Genomic DNA, 16293 nt, shown 5'->3' on the forward strand with positions numbered 1-16293 from the left:
GTATAATAATAATCAAACGTCTTTCGGGATTTTATCTATTTAATAGAATGCATAAACATGTGGTAGATTTTAGAAATAACATAGAGCTGAGTATATGATTTTATACTATTTGCATGCGATAAAATAGATTTTTATATGTATTTTAATTTTACAAATAAGACACATAACCTGTGTGTTTATTTACATTTAGCGTATTTGTTTGGTTCTTTTTGTGAATTTAATGCATGATCAGATTTTTTAATATTGCGGTGCATAACTTACTAGAGTTTAGAGTTTAATATGTATGCATTTTTGTATGGCTTTTGTACAGTGAGAGTGCTAATATTCTTTAGGTGGTATAGAATTTGTTGACTTAGACATACATGGTCATTTTTGATTTTAAGTAACGTCTGTAAAAGTATTTTCTCTCCTTCCCATAATGGGAATGTTTTTTATAGCAAATAGCACTTTAAACTTTAAAAATAGACAATGTTGCTTTAATTTTGAATGTATATGATGACATTATTTTTGTGGCTATCAGTTCATTGGCTTTGAACTTTTTGAAGAAGTTTTAAATTGGGAGACTGGGAGCAAGTTGTTTTATTTAGTCTGAAGAAGCTGATACACTGGTGTCAGTGAAAGCGCTTACAAGAATAAAGTGTTGAAGAATCCGTTGCCTGCTCGTTTTTTTGTTTACTTTATGAAGTAGCATAACTACAAAATGCAGACAGCCCAGTGCGTTTACCATGTCTTCACGCAGTTTAATCTTTTGTTTTCTTTAGCTTCCTGAACAATACCGGCTCATGCACATCCAACCTCCAAAGAAGAAGAACAAACATAAGCACAAACAGAACCGGACGCAGGATCCAGTACCACCAGGTAGGACAATGTCCATGTTAGCTGATTCACAACCTTCATTAATTTCCTATGTATGGAGTGAATTAAGTCAATAATTGTGTATGTCGGATTTATTTTATTTTTACAAATCACCATTAATAAGGTTAAATAAGAATATATTCGACCTTAAGTACTACCTGTGCATTTAGCCTTCTATGTTTCCTGGTCGCCAGCCAGATATTGCTAAGTCTACTATTTCTATGTAAGTCATTGTTTCTTTAATGTTGTAAAATTTAACCAATTGCTCTGTTTTTATTGCATGTCTTCTTCTTTATTACTGTAATTTCAATTTCTCATGCACTTTTTTCATTTATAATTTTGTGGATCTTTTCTCCCCGTGCTTCCACTGAAAAGGGACGTGTGTCCAGTCGGAATTTCCCCAATAAATAAATAAATAAATAAATAAATAAATAAATAAAATATCAAATGTAAATATTGCAGTGGAAGGGCATATATAAATACAGGAAGTATTCAGAATTTTCAGCCTGGTTTGATATTTAACAACTAGGAAGACTGGAACTAACATATAGTCGTCAGATTTATGCATGGAATTGAAGAAAACTTGCAACTAGACAACTATACGGTGTGTTTTAAAACATGAACTTGTGCAACCTTTGGTAAAAGTTTTTTGTAGGGCAGCTGTCTGCCAATCTAGTCAAACAGTATCTTCCAGACTCTTGTCAAGTTGGGTATAAATAGTTGCATTTGCATTCCTTTAACTAAACGAGACAGTTTGCTTGTCTAGTCTAGTCTACCTTTTAAGAGAATTTAATATTCTGTCTTCCCTCTTTCCTGACTTGTCCCACATCCTCTTGAATGCTTAGGTGGATTTCCTTCTCATAACCCTTTCAGGTAGTCATTTCAGTTGGTCCACAGCAGTGTCCATGTAGTAATTTAGCAGGTCCTAGGAAGAGTTATTTGGTAGAATTTCCTGCCTGTCCTCCTGTTTGTTATTCCTGTTCAAGGTGGCCCCCATGCTCCCATGATCCTCCCATTCTGTTTGGCCTGTTCAAGAGTCCTAGCTTTTCTAATCTTTGTCTCTGCTCCTGTGCCACTTGCAGTGCTTTGGTGGCTTTGTACTTGACTTCTCTTTGTAGCCTGGTTTTGTCCCTTTATGGATTCTAGAACTGCATGCATTATTAACAGTGTGGCCAGATAAGGGTTTCTACTTTCCTTGTAAAGTGTATGCCAGTGAGTGGACTAGAATAGGGAATATTCCTTTTTTTTTTTTCTTGTAGTGTCTGTACCCCAAGAATATACCCCCAAATTCTTTGTTGCTGGCGGTTAAGTTTTCCTCTTCCTCCTCTGTCTTATCCAGTTTCACTGTCAACAGATACTTCATTTATTTTATTTATTTTTTGTTGACAAGATATTCTCTTTCATCTCCATTTTTAGCTCTTTAATTTCAATCCAGATGACCAGGGATCCTCTTGCGCCATACTACATTGTAGATTCAGTGTTTTTAACCATCAGTTCTCGCTGCCTCCTCTTTTTAAGTTTCACCAACATGCCAGCCAGTCTTTTACAGCTCCTCCAGACTGCTCTTCAAAAACAGAGCTTTACGTTACTTTATCTCCTGTGAGAGCGGAGCTGCAGGGACTACATGTGTTTGTGAGTGCTACCACATCAGACGTCCCTTCCTTCTTTCTGCAATATAGCTAGATATGACCCCCCCCCCCAGTTTTGTTTCTGTTCTGCTTCCTTCCTTTTACTGTGCATCCATAGATTTTTGTTGTCCTTTTTTTCTTCCCTTTCTCTTTTTGTATACATTTTCTTTTGCACTAATTGCTAGCCTTGCATTACTAGATGGCCTGCATTGTACTCCATGTATCCTTCCCCACCCCTTGTTTTAGTCTTCCTTAAACCCTGGTACTTGGCCCCAAGTATTCTAGCTTTTCGTTAATTCCTATGTAAAGGCTAAAGGCCATTCAGAACAGACTTCTCAATTAATGCATACACTGTGGGAACTAACCAGAGGTCACTTTTTTTTAAATGTCTACAAAGAAGACTGAATATGTAAAGGAACCCTTTTCCTAAGTCGAACTAATGACTGCATAAAATAGTTTGCTCTTAACACTGTCCTTGATTCCTCAATTCTGTAAGTAAAATATGGACCTCTGGTTAATATGCTTGTGTTCAGCATTTCAATGTTTAGTAAAGGTTGATTTTTCTTTACTTCAGAGCCCTGTAGGATTAATAAAGTTTACCCCTCAGATATCTGTAACTGACTGAAAAGAGGCGTAGACTTTCCAGTCTAGATGAGTATGATTTATCTCCACAAGTAGTGATGCATTTGTAATTTTTTTTTGAATACCTTCTAAAACCCTGGAAATCACCTATTTTGTAGGAGCAAAACAACATGTTTTACTCTGTGATGGGCCGAGCATATGTTATGAACAGCCTAAAAAGACCATCATCATTTCTTAACAAACACTGTATAGGTAGTGAATCCCAGACCATATAGGACACAAACACTGAAGCTAGAGCTTTCATCCACTTTTATTATATGAACTTCCTCAGAAAAAAAAACTTGGTCATTATTTCTTGTTGTAAACCTCTTAAAAATGAAGCCAGTAATTTTTAATGCTTTAGCTGTAACTTTTACGGGATTAGTCATGTACTTAAAATTACTACATGTAATAATACATAAATCCTTGTATTCTGCCAACTTCTGTAACTTGTGGGGACCTAAGTGTATTTGATATGCAACCATTCATTTCTCAAAATGAAAAGTAGTGCATTTATCCTTAAGTTTAGTCCAGTTAAGTCTCAATTCACCCACCAAACACAAGTAAGTGCCGAAGTGGTAAATTTCCTCAGTTTGTGTAATAACGCAACCTAGTTTAATATTGTCCACATGCTTGGCCATCCAAAATTAGATATCTTAGGAATAAATGAAAATGCCAGGTTGAATAATACTGGACCTAGAACAGAGCCATGGGGGGACCTTTTTGTTCACTTCAAATCAGCTATCCTTACTTTCTGCAGTCTACAACAAAGCCAGTTGGCCACCCAGCATAGAATGTATGGATTAACTTTGTGATTGAGCATGGCATCAGTGAGAGCAGAATGAGAGATACTGTCAAAAGCCTTAGACAAATACAAATAGACCACCACTACAGACATGCCCATATCCAAGTCAGTTGTCACTTGGTCATAAAATTCAATTAACTTAGTGAATATAGAATGTTTTTTGTGAAACTGTGTTGGGTGAGATCCATTAAAGATCCCTGAAAGTCTTGAATTTTAAGAAAGGAAAGTAGACACCTCTCAAAACTTCCTCACCAGTGAAGTAAGACTAACAGGTCTGTAGTTACATTGTCCATTGGGCCCCCTTGTGAATTGGAATTATGTCTGCAAGCTTCCAGCTAGCAGGAACAATGCCAAAATACAAGTTATTAAAAAAATTAAGTGATACTAGCCAAAATGTATTTACTGCAATGTTCCCAGAAAATGCCTAGAATATTATTAGGTCCCATATCACTACCCGGCTTAATAAGGCTCATAGATACTTGCACAAAATTGAAAACTGGGCACACAAATTCAACTTCTATTAAAATTCTAACATCAGAAACGTAGTCAAACTGTCTTCTGCCAAAATATGCTCATTGAGCAAGTTTGCCTGTAATTCCTCAGTGTTCAGCTTAGCACTTTACCTGTAACAGAAATCGGTCTGAAAGATTTAATCTAATTACCGATGTACGTAGAGTAAGAAAAAAATTTCTTAGAACAAAAGCCACTAACTAAATTATCTTCAGATTTACTTGTTGCTAATCTCACAGTGTAGTGTAGCATAACCAGTATTCCTCCATGGTGGAATACTGGTTATACTACACTTCTGAGAAAAAGATGAAATTTAGGATATGAAAAAAGTTTGAGAAATTATTTAAAATGGGCCTATAACTTAGGCTCCAGAAGGTTAAATGCCTGTGAGATTTCCGAAGTTGAAGTCTTCTAAAGCTAAGTACCCCATTGGGGATCCTTTTTTCTTGCTCTAACCAATATCAGAAAAAGTTAATTGTCTCGCCTGTGGAAAGCAAATACCACACCAAGGTTTCCATTCTTACTGCGTCACCTGTTTAGGCCCAGACCACGACATTCCTTGCTGCCGGTTTTGTGCTTTGTTCAATGCCTGAACTATTCGTCGGACCTTTGTTGTAGCTAAATACTTTCACTTTCGATCTCCGTATTCCGAAATGGCTTTGATAAGCCATCCGACTACTGGTCTTCCAAAAAAAAACGTAAGGGTAATGACTGAGACAGACTGCACAGGTCCAAAACTGCCAATGCTTCCGTTAAGCTAGTCGCAAGTTTGCCGGTACTCAGTGAGGTGCTTTCGCAGCCCCTGATGCTCGCTTCAGTAGATTTGCAGGCCGCTACAGAGACCCGTTCGGAGTCCATTATGGCATGAGTCTCTTGACTATGAAGCCTGCGGATATCTCTACCTTGGATGGGTCCAGAGCCGCTGTACAGGCACCGGCTTCTGAGGAAGTTCTTCGCACTACCAATATTCGATACAAACCGACTACTTCTTTCATGTCTTCAGTTCTTTCTAAAACTACTGAGTTTCTAAGGCTGAGTATGAGCTACGCCTAAAAAAAACAATGACCCGAACTCAAGTGCCTGCTTTCTTGCCACAGTCACAGATGCTTAACATGGCGGAAAACCTAATCATGCTGATTAGGGGGGGCCAGCCTTCCCCTGCTAAAAGGAAAAGAGTATTGTCCCCAGCAGCTCTATCTGACCAAGAGTCCGACGACTCTGAGGTTTCTGATTATGAAGACATGCCCTTATCTGCTTATGAGGATTCAGATGCAGAGGAGTCCATTACGTCTGCCTCTCCTCCAGAGGATTTTCTTTTGGTGAAACCCTACATACTTTGAGAGAGCATTTCCATTGGGAATGCCAGGATTATCCTCAGACCAAAAAGAGACTCGGGGAATTTTTAGATTTATCACCCTTAGTTATCCTTCCTGTTCTGGATGTTGTGGATGATGTCTTTATGGAATCCAGTCTAACTCCTGATACTTTACCTACTGCTCCCAGGAACCCTGACCGGTACTACAGAGTCCATGACTCTCACAAATTTCTTTTTAAGAATCCTACTGCTGATCCAGAGGTAATCTCCCAAGGACCTAAAGGAATAAAAGCAACTACAGCTAAGAATCCCACCCCCTCGGACAGGGATTCCCGAGCGTCAGGTGGGGTAAAAAAAGTATACACCAACTCTTGCCATTAGAGCATTAAATTGTCAGTTCACATGCTGAAATACCAGCAACATACTATGGAACTTAAGCAAAAATTATCTACCTTCCCTGACTGTGCAGAAAATAAATAATTACAGGAGCTTATGCATTCTGCAAGCCAAGTCAGCAAGCATACCCAGCAATATGGGTTTGACGCCCTAGAAGCATCTTGCAGGACAGCAGTCACAGGTTCTGTACTTAGAAGGCATGCCTGGCTTAAGGAACAGACCTTGCCAGACCATGTCAAATCAAAATTATTGGACGCATCTCTGAACAAAGATCTGTTTGGCACAAAAGCAGAAAAGGTTTTAAAAAAGATGGAAGAAAAAGCTAAGTCTATGCAGACGGTCAAAGAAGATTTTTGCAAGTACAGCCTCCAAGATTCAGTAGGTATTGCCCCTCAAAACATTGTTCCTTTCCAGCTGCCTCAAGGCCACCTCAGACTAGACCTAGGGGAAGTAGAACTCCAGACAACAGTCTCAGGGTGTGCAGAGATCTAAGCAGTGGAGCACCTCCACTTCTAAAACAGGGAGTGCTAAGCCACTCTCTTATGGAAAGAATTCACAATGACTTCTTAACTCCTCCCCTCTGCCCAATTGCTCGTACCCCTAGGAGGAAAACTTGCCTACCATGCAAAAACTGGGCCTACATCACCAACGATCGATGGGTCCTCATCATAGTATCCCAGGGGTACAAATTTTATTTCCACATGCTGCCAACCCCAAAAGGGTTCCCAGGTCTTCCTCCAAACCAGTGGGCAGAGGCACAAAACCAAGTTCAGTCCCTGATCCCCATAAGGGCAATTCAGCCTGTTCCTGCAGAACAGATAGGCCAAGGTTTCTTAGATCTATCCATTCTAAACACCTTCCTGGTGGTACCAAAATTCAAAATGCTCACCCTACAACAGCTTCTTCCTATGCTGTCCAAAGATGCTTGGTTAGCCACCCTAGACCTAAAGGAGGTCTATCTGCATATCTCAGTGAGGGACTCCTGCAGGAAATATCTACGAAGTTCTTTGTGTTTCACTGTTGCAGTCATCACATTTGTGTTATCTGCTTGCAGTAGCCCTCAGTCGGCCTGATTAACAAAATCTTGGGTCCTGCGTCAGTTGCTCTCTCTTCTTCAGTGATGTCAGGTAGTCAGGGGTATAAAACATGCAGCCGACGCCATTACATCAGTCTTTCTTGCCGTGCTGTGCACGAAACAGAAGCAGTTTGCAAGTGCCGGTCGGTAGACTCCGGAAATTTTCATTTTCTAGTTTCAGAACCAAAGTCTTCAACTGAAAGCGAAGTACCCCATTGGGGAAACCTTTTCTTGGAAAACAGCCTTCCTTTTAGCAATCACTTCAGCAAGAAGGTATCTGAATTACAGGCCCTTGTGGCAGTGGAGCCTTTCATCATCTTTCATGTGGGCAGGGTGTCCCTCAGAACCAATCCCTCCTTCATGCCCAAGGTGGTATCCAGTGTGGCTCTTAATCAGTCCATTCATTTGCCAACCTTCTTTCCTAATCCACAGAACAAAGTGGAATGGATACTGCACTCCTTAGATGTGCACAGACAACTTAGATTTTACTTGGACAGGACTAAACCTCAAGGGAAATGTGAACAACTGCTGGTGGCATTTGCTGCAGGGGCAGAGGGGAAGGCTATTTCAAAGCAAACCATTTCTAAATGGATAGGCTATTGCATTCATTTCTGTTATAAGCACCATGGAAAACCTATCCCACAGAGGATCAGACCCCATTCAACCAGGGTTGCATCTAGCTCTACAACCTTTCTCAGAAGTGTCCCTACCAGGGACATCCTAGAAGTTGCTACCTGGAGTTCTGTACATACTTTCATCAAGCATTACCATTTGCCAATTTTCTCTAAATCCAGGGCTGGCTTTGCCACTGCAGTCTTACGGGGTGTTATAGCTGGTCCTAATGCTGTCTAAATTCCTCTTCCCATCCTTAGATTTGGGAATGTACCCAAATGTGATGACTGCAACAGTGAAGCACGACGAACATAGTACAGTTGTGTAAACTTACCATAAATGTAGATGTTCGAGTGTATTCACTGTTGCAGTCCTGGTTACCCTCCTTCCAGCCCCATGACTTTGGCTATACCTCTACTCTCCTTTACTATGCTTAAAAGCTTTTTGGTGTATTTGCTTTTTTATTGGAGGTAAATCCTTGTATATATGTATGTGTGTGTGTGTGTGTGTGTGTATATATATATATATATATATGTGTGTGTGTGTGTGTGTGTTTGCCTTACAAACACAAGGTGCAGGGTTTGAGTCTCACAAGGGATAATTGGCTAGGCTTAAAATGGCTCGCAAGGCAGTTAGCTTAGTACTAATCTATGAACCTATGAATCTATATATATATATATATATATATATATATATAGATATATATATATATATATATATATATATATATATATATATATATATATATATATATATATATATATATATATATATATATATATATATATATATATATATATATATATATATATATATATATATATATATATTTATATATATATTTATATATATATATATATATATATATATATATATATATATATATTTATATATTTATATATATATATATATATATATATATATATATATATATATATATATATATATTTATATATATATATTTATATATATATATATATATATATATATTTATATATATATATATATATATATATATATATATATATATATATATATATATATATATATATATATTTATCTATATATATTTATCTATATATATTTATATATATATATATATATATATATTTATATATATATATATATATATATATATATATATATATATATATATATATATATATATATATATTTATCTATATATATATTTATCTATATATATATATATATATATATATATATGTTTTATTACTTCCCATTAAGGGGGCACCTGACATCTGGGGCAAGAAAAACTGATGTAATGGCATCAGCTGCATGTTTTATATGCCTGACTATCTGACGTCACGGAAGAAGAGACAGCAACCGACACAGGACCCAAGACTTTGTTAATCAGGCCGAGTGAGGGCTACTGCAAGCAGATAACCCAAATGTGATGACTGCAACAGTGAATACACTCTTAACGTCTACATTTATGGTAAGTGTACACATCTGTACTTTTCAGGGCAGGATCTATGCATTATCAGTTTTTTGCACTTCCCTTTGGCTTATCCACTGCTCCCAGAGTTTTCACAAAATGCCTGGCTCCAGCCGTTGCCTTTTGCAGACAAAGAAATATTCAAATCTATCCCTACTCTGACTGCCTGATTCAGGCAGACAGTCAGGAAAAGCTATTGCAGCACCTGACATTTGTAAAGGACCTTCTAACCTTACTGGAGTACACTATCAGTGAAAAGAAATCCAAACTACTCCCCAGTTAAAAAAATGTATTCCTGGGAGCAAGCTTGGACACAGCACCCCAGATGGCATTCCTTACTACAGAAAAACAAGCCTATCTGACAGGCTACTTCTCTCAAATGGCCACCAGAACCCAGTTAACTGCAAAGAAAATCCTGCAAGCTCTAGGGTTCATGGCCTCCTGCATTCTACTAATTCCATATGCCAGACTGCATATGAGGAAACTTCACTGGTACTGCCTTTGGTGCCAACATTCTCAGGACCTGGAAACTGTGTCATACCTATGATATCTTGTCTAAGGAAAGAGTTCCTTTGATGGGCAGCAGCATGCAACCACAACAAGGGACTTCTCTTTGTACAAACCCACGCTGCCCAGACCCTAACCACAGATGCATCAGACTAGGCCTGGGGTGCACATCTTAACGGCAGGTGCATTCCGGGCCACTGGAGCCCAAATCAAATTCATCTGCACATCAGCCAGAAAGAGATACTAGCTGTTCAGCATGCTTTAACAGCTTTCAGAGCCATACTCTCTCCGGGGCCTCTTCTAATCATAACCAACACCACAGTGATGTGGTACATCAACAAGCAGGGGGGAATCCACTCTTACCCACTCTGAAGGCTAGCCATGACCCTTTGGAACATGGCCTCAGCGATGCATATTCACCTGCATACCCAATACCTGCCAGGCAACCAAAACTCTCTGGCAGACAACTTGAGCAGAAATCTCCTAAACCCATACGAGTGACAAATAAACCACAACACCTTCAGCCTTTTGACCCAGAAATGGGGTACCCCAAAGGTGGACCTATTTGCCTCTCCCTACAACCACCAGCTCAGCAAATTCTGCACCAGGGAACCTCACAGCAGGGCCTGGAAAGTGGATGCCCTGTCCTTCCACTGGGGAAACCTTTCAATCTATGCATTTCCCCCTTCCTCTTCTTACCATAGTACTACTCAAAATAAAGGAAGAGAGACCAAGGGCAATCCTGATTTCCCCAGTCTGGCCATGCCAGCACTGTTGCCCACTACTGCGCAGTCTGTCTCCGTTGCCTACATGGCACCTCCCTTAGATTCCAGCTGTCCTGACCTCAGCAGGAGGGAGAGTTCTTGCATCCAGAATTGCACACCCTGAACCTGGCAGCCTGGCCTATTCCTTGACTTTCTCCTCCAGTGGGCAGCCTAAGCAAGCAGGTCCTGGATGTTATACATGAAGCTTGCGACCCAGTACTAGAAAATCCTATGATGACAAGTGGAAAAGGTATTGTTTCTGGATCCAGACAAAAAGAACTGACCCAGTACAGCCATCCGTACCTCTCATCCTGGATTATCTAGCAGACCTACTCCACAGGGGCCTTTCCTTCTCTTCCATTAAAATCCATGCCTCTGCCATCTCTGCACATTACAGCACTGAGACACCTCTCTTCTCGCACCCCCTCTCATCAAGCAGTTCCTGAGTGGGGCTAAAACTTAAGGCAACCAAGAAGAGCCCCCTACCCCTGCTTGGGACCTTAACATTGTGTTGGAAAAGCTCACACCCCCCCTCCTTTGAGCCTACAGCTTCAGCAGAGTTAGAATTCCTCTCCTGGAAAACAGACTTGCTTTTGGCCATCACTTCAGCTAGACGAGTGTCTGAGCTACAAGCACTTATGGCTGTGGAACCCTTCATTTCCCATGCTGACAGGATCTCCCTCAAGACTAACCCAACCTTCATGCCTAAAGTGGTGTCCAGTGTGGCTCAACCAATCTATGCATTTGCCCACCTTTTTCCCTAAACCTCAAAATAAGGGGGAAAGAATCCTGCACTCTTTAGATGTGCACAGACAGCTCAGATTCTGCCTGGATAGGACTAATCCCTTTTGGAAGTCTGACCAGTTACTAGTCAGCTTTGCACCAGGGGCAGAGAGCAAGGCCATATCAAAACAAACCATCTCCAAATGGATAGCACACTGTATCCATTTCTGTTACAAACACCATGGAAAACCACCCCCACAGGGGGTCAGAACACAATCCACTAGGGCAACTTCAACCTCTACAGCCTTTCTCAGAGGAGTCCCTACCAGGGACATCCTGGAAGCTGCAACATGGAGTTCTGTCCATACCTTCACCAAGCATTACTACCTGCCTATCTTTTCCAAATCCAGGGCGGGCTTTGCAACCGCAGTCCTGCAGGGCATGCTAGCCAGCCCCAACTCTCCTTGACTGCCTCCCACCCATTCTTCAGCTTTGGGAATCAACCCAAGTATGAGGACTGCAACAGTGAAACACGAAGAACATAGTACAGTTGTGTACACTTACCATAAATGTAGATGTTTGAGTGTATTCACTGTTGCAGTTCTGGTTTCCCACCCTCCAGCCCCCTTGTCTCTCTCTCTCTCTCTCTCTCTCTCTCTCTTTCTCACTCCTTACAGGGCTTATTGGTATTTACTTTCTACTGGTGGTGTTATTCCACCATAACTTAGCTCCCTATTTGGGGGGGCTCCTGACATTTGGGGCAAGGAAAAACTGATATAATGGCGTTGGCTGCCTGTTTTTATACGACTGACAATCTGACGTCAATCCTGAAGCGACAGCAACCAACACAGAAATACTAAGCCTCTGGTATTCAAGCTGACTGAGGACTACCCCTGGCAGGATAACCCAAGTGTGATGACTGCAACAGTGAATACACTCGAATATGTACATTTATGGTAAGTGTATACAACTGTACTTTTCTGGTGCAGTCCGGCACAGTTTGCTGACCCTTTCATGTTGCAAGACCTCACACATTCTTTCTTTTCTGTTTCCCTTCTAGCTTGGAGTCCCCCAGTTTGCTTTGAGAATTTAGATCACCAGTGAGTATAACCTCCCCCCCCTTCCACTTTACTTCACTGCTTTGTCCTTGTCTGTCTCTTGTGATCCACCCATGGGTTATTTCAGTGCATAATTCTGCTGACATTTGTCTGCTTCAACCACAAGGGTATTATGCTGGGTTCTGATCCTTGCCACTCTCTACCCTCTTCATGGGGGTGGTTTGCTACTTCTCCCTAATCTTGCATTTGAAGCCCTTCCTGATATCTGCCACTACTCCTTTTCTATCCCCTTCCCCTCTGCTATTATTCATAAACAACCTGTGTCTGGCATCTCCATATTCTACCCCTTCTTGTCAGTGGTCTGTTTTTGTGAGACTCTGGGTCCACACTGCCCTTCTTGCATCATTGCTTGCAGCTCCCTCATGTTCCTTCCCAGATTCTTTGAATTATTTGGAGCATGATTTCACTGAACCACTAAGACACCCTTTTTGCTCATTTGCTCCATTTTCTCACTCCTGCCTATTACATCTGTTAACCTACCATTCCCTTCTGCTTGTATGAGATTCCCCTTTTTCTTAACATAAAGGTATGGGCATGGAGATAACTTTGCAATCAATCAATGAGTGTTAATGTCTTTGACTAAGGTGCATTATATTCCTGATATAAAGGTGATCTGATGTTATCCTAGTCCCCATTCATCACGTATGGGTCTAGGATCCGACATCGGATAAGAGCCGGCACACTTTAGACAACAGCTTAGTTCAAGCTCCTCCCCTTCCATGATGCTCTGCTGCCCTCTAACCCCCTAGATCTCATTTGCCGCTTTTGAATGTCAGACGCAGTTTGCTCAGCTCCTCGGGGTGTTACATTATCTTGTGAGTAGGTGTACTTTTTTTGTGGGATTTTGTGTCTCCTTAGTTATTTTTTTCTTTTTCTAGAGTCTTGCTAGTTTAATTGCTAGTTTGAACAAATGAATCCAAGTAAGCCAGTAAAATCACTCCTGAAAAAACAAATCCATGTGTAAGAAAACAGAAGATGATACCGCAGCAAAACGTATTTATTAAAATTCCAACACACTAAAAACAAGAAATGAGTGCTTTCGGCTTTTTGCCTTCTTCAGATCTGCATTTACAAATCTAATGCTTAGTTAAATACTAAAATCATCCAATGAAATGCATTGATAGTACTATAGAAAGTATACAAGGGCTAAGAGATAGCAAAGGAAAACCATATTTCCACAGAGTTAATAAGTACGTTTTGCCGTGGTATCATCTTCTGTTTTCTTACACTTTAATTAATTTTTCAGGAGTGATTTTTGCTGGCTTAATTGGATTCATTTGTTCATTTGCTTTTTTGCTGCCAGTAAACCAGACATGGCGGAAAGCAGTATGGTGGAATTAAGTTATTGTCCTGAAAGAGATGCTATTTTAAGTCAGTGGAGTCAGAATTTACGTAACACAGCTAAGGAGATGTTTTCTGTGAACAACAGTAGTAATCCATTGTTACAATTGAACATTGTTAATGATGGACATACTAAAGAAACAGTAAGTGACTCTTGAGCAAATTCTAACAGTCTTTAAAGAGGTGGAAACTTGCAGTGGCAGCGCTTCCATCTAGAGGCATGTTTATTCCATGGCTAAAATGCATGCCTTCTTATGGGAATGTTTATCTGGAGTTATTAGCCAAATGGCAGGAGATAATATGAACATTAGTTTTAATTTTATAAAGCTGCTGTCACAATATTTTTCATCAATTGAGAAGGATGTTAAACAATTAGAGCTGTCTTGCCTGATTCTACTTTGAACAAGTTCACGGAGTTAAAAATATTAATCAAGTATGATGAAAAACTAAAATAAATAAAAACAAGGAAACTTATAAGAGATTATAATGATTTTTGTAATCTGAATATATTTGAATGACTGAAAGAGGAGAGGAAGGGGACTGCTGATAAAGCTGTAGACAACAAAGCACCCTCTCAGGTTAATATGGTTAATAAAGATAGAGAAAAGAAGGGATAGAAAGTTCCTCCATTAATAAGAGAAAAAGAAAAGAACAAAGGAGATGCTTTGAACTTAAAATGTACTGCTCAAATGGACATCATGAACCAAGATGATGCTACAACAATACAAGTGACTGCTCCCTTAATGATATAAACTAATGAACATGATATAAACTAATGAACATGATGTGATACATATAAGTAATGTGACTGCAGGAGTTGAAACAATAGCTTCTCTGCCTGAGAGAGTGGGAGATAACATCTGGCCAGCAGGTGCACGTCCAAAAAACATCCAGTTTACCGTTTTTTTTTCGAAGTTTCCAGTTTTTTTGAAACAGAGAGATACATTTTGCAGGAATCGTTCCCAGAGCAGGGCTCGAAAGAAACACAAGATATCTATGTCAATAAGAATACATCAAATTTAGTGGTTAATTTATCCAGTCATACGTTGACAGATGTGGAATATAAGGTATTGAATAAAGGGCTGACCTTTATTCCTGCAGTTCCAGATACAATGAGTTTGTGTTTAATGTAAAATACTTTGCTAGAAACATAGCCTTAAAGTTATTATTTAATCGTGGTAGTCAGGGTGAAACAACTGAGACAGAAAACACTATCAAGGTTAGGAAATCCAGTCTCGTGGTTCCAAGTTTGCCTCCGACAGTAGATACCTTTGGGAGAATCTGTGAGAATGAAGTATTTCATTTAAGACAAACCAACAGGAACAGAGGCTTTCACAACATGGAGATAAATGAAAGTGAAGCACTACAAAATTTGAAGTACAATCAGCTGAGCACAATTAGACCTGCAGACAAAGGATAAGCAATTGTCAGGATGGATAGCTCCTGATATGAACCAAATATGTATGCACTGTTGAATGATGTCAAAGTATATAAACCCATAAATGGGTATGAACTAGATAGACTCGTACAGGAAGTAAATCAGAGTATATATGATCTTATGTTAACACATCTAATTACTCTAGATCTATATGAATATTTTTTGGTGAAAGAACCTACAGTTCCAATAATAAGGGGTCTTCCAGAAATTCATAAACAGATGAATCCTCCTATGCATCTGATTGTTTCTGGAGCAGGATGGATCACAGAACCAATTTCTATATATACTGAACAACAACTGAAGAGAGCATTGATGAAAGCAGCAACAGTCTTCAAGGATACAGAAGACTTTCTGATGATTCCTTAGATGGAATAAGATTGGTAACAGTGGATGTAAAGAGTTTATTTACAGTCATACCGAATGAGTATGGTATTGTCAGGTTTCTGCTTATGACTAATGATTATACTGCAGTTGAAGTTATGCAACTATGCTCACTGTTGGGCATTATACTGGAGAACAATGTGTTCACATTTGGTAATCAATACTATATACAGAAATGGGGGGTAGCCGTGGGCACCATGTGCCAATTCATATTCAAATATAGTGATGGCACAATGGGAGCTGGATTTTGTTTCACCCTAACGGAGGAATAGACTTAAGTCCTGCAAACGGTTTGTGGATGACCTCTTCCTGTTGTTGGATGGTGAAGTGGATGAATTGGAACAGTTTGTGGACTTTCTCAAAACCACTACTGAATTCCTGGACTGAGGTCCATAACTCAAACACTCACATTGATTTTCTGGACGTCACTTCAATAAAGAATAGAGGTGGTAATATACAGACCCAAACCTTTAGAAAAGGGTGCTGGAAGAACAGTACATTACATTACATTGTAATAGTATGCATCCGTGCCCCATATTTCCACAAGTGATTAAAAATCGATATCTTCGACAGTCCAGATTGACTACCATGAACAATGTTTATGATGGAAGTGTTGTGGAAACTAAAGAAGAACTGGTACAGAGAGGGTATAAAGCCAGATAAATAGATAGTACTATAGAAAGTATACAAGGGCTAAGAGATAGTAAAAAGGGAAACCATATTTCCACAGAGTTAATGCATACGTCCG

General features: G+C 39.5%; 1 protein-coding gene across 1 annotated transcript in view; it reads left to right on the top strand.

Annotated features, from left to right (window-relative positions):
• The window catches only part of MED19 (mediator complex subunit 19), a 238520-nt gene that overhangs the window by 164014 nt on the left and 58213 nt on the right, over positions 1–16293 (top strand). Inside the window, exon 4 of the mRNA XM_044076587.1 lies at positions 762–858. Coding sequence (XP_043932522.1) covers positions 762–858 — 97 coding nt within the window. The remainder of the gene's footprint in view (positions 1–761; positions 859–16293) is intronic.

The sequence above is a fragment of the Protopterus annectens genome, chromosome 1.part1 (genome assembly GCF_019279795.1).
Source record: "Protopterus annectens isolate FY-2018-M chromosome 1.part1, PAN1.0, whole genome shotgun sequence".
NCBI classification, from domain to species: Eukaryota; Metazoa; Chordata; order Ceratodontiformes; family Protopteridae; genus Protopterus; species Protopterus annectens.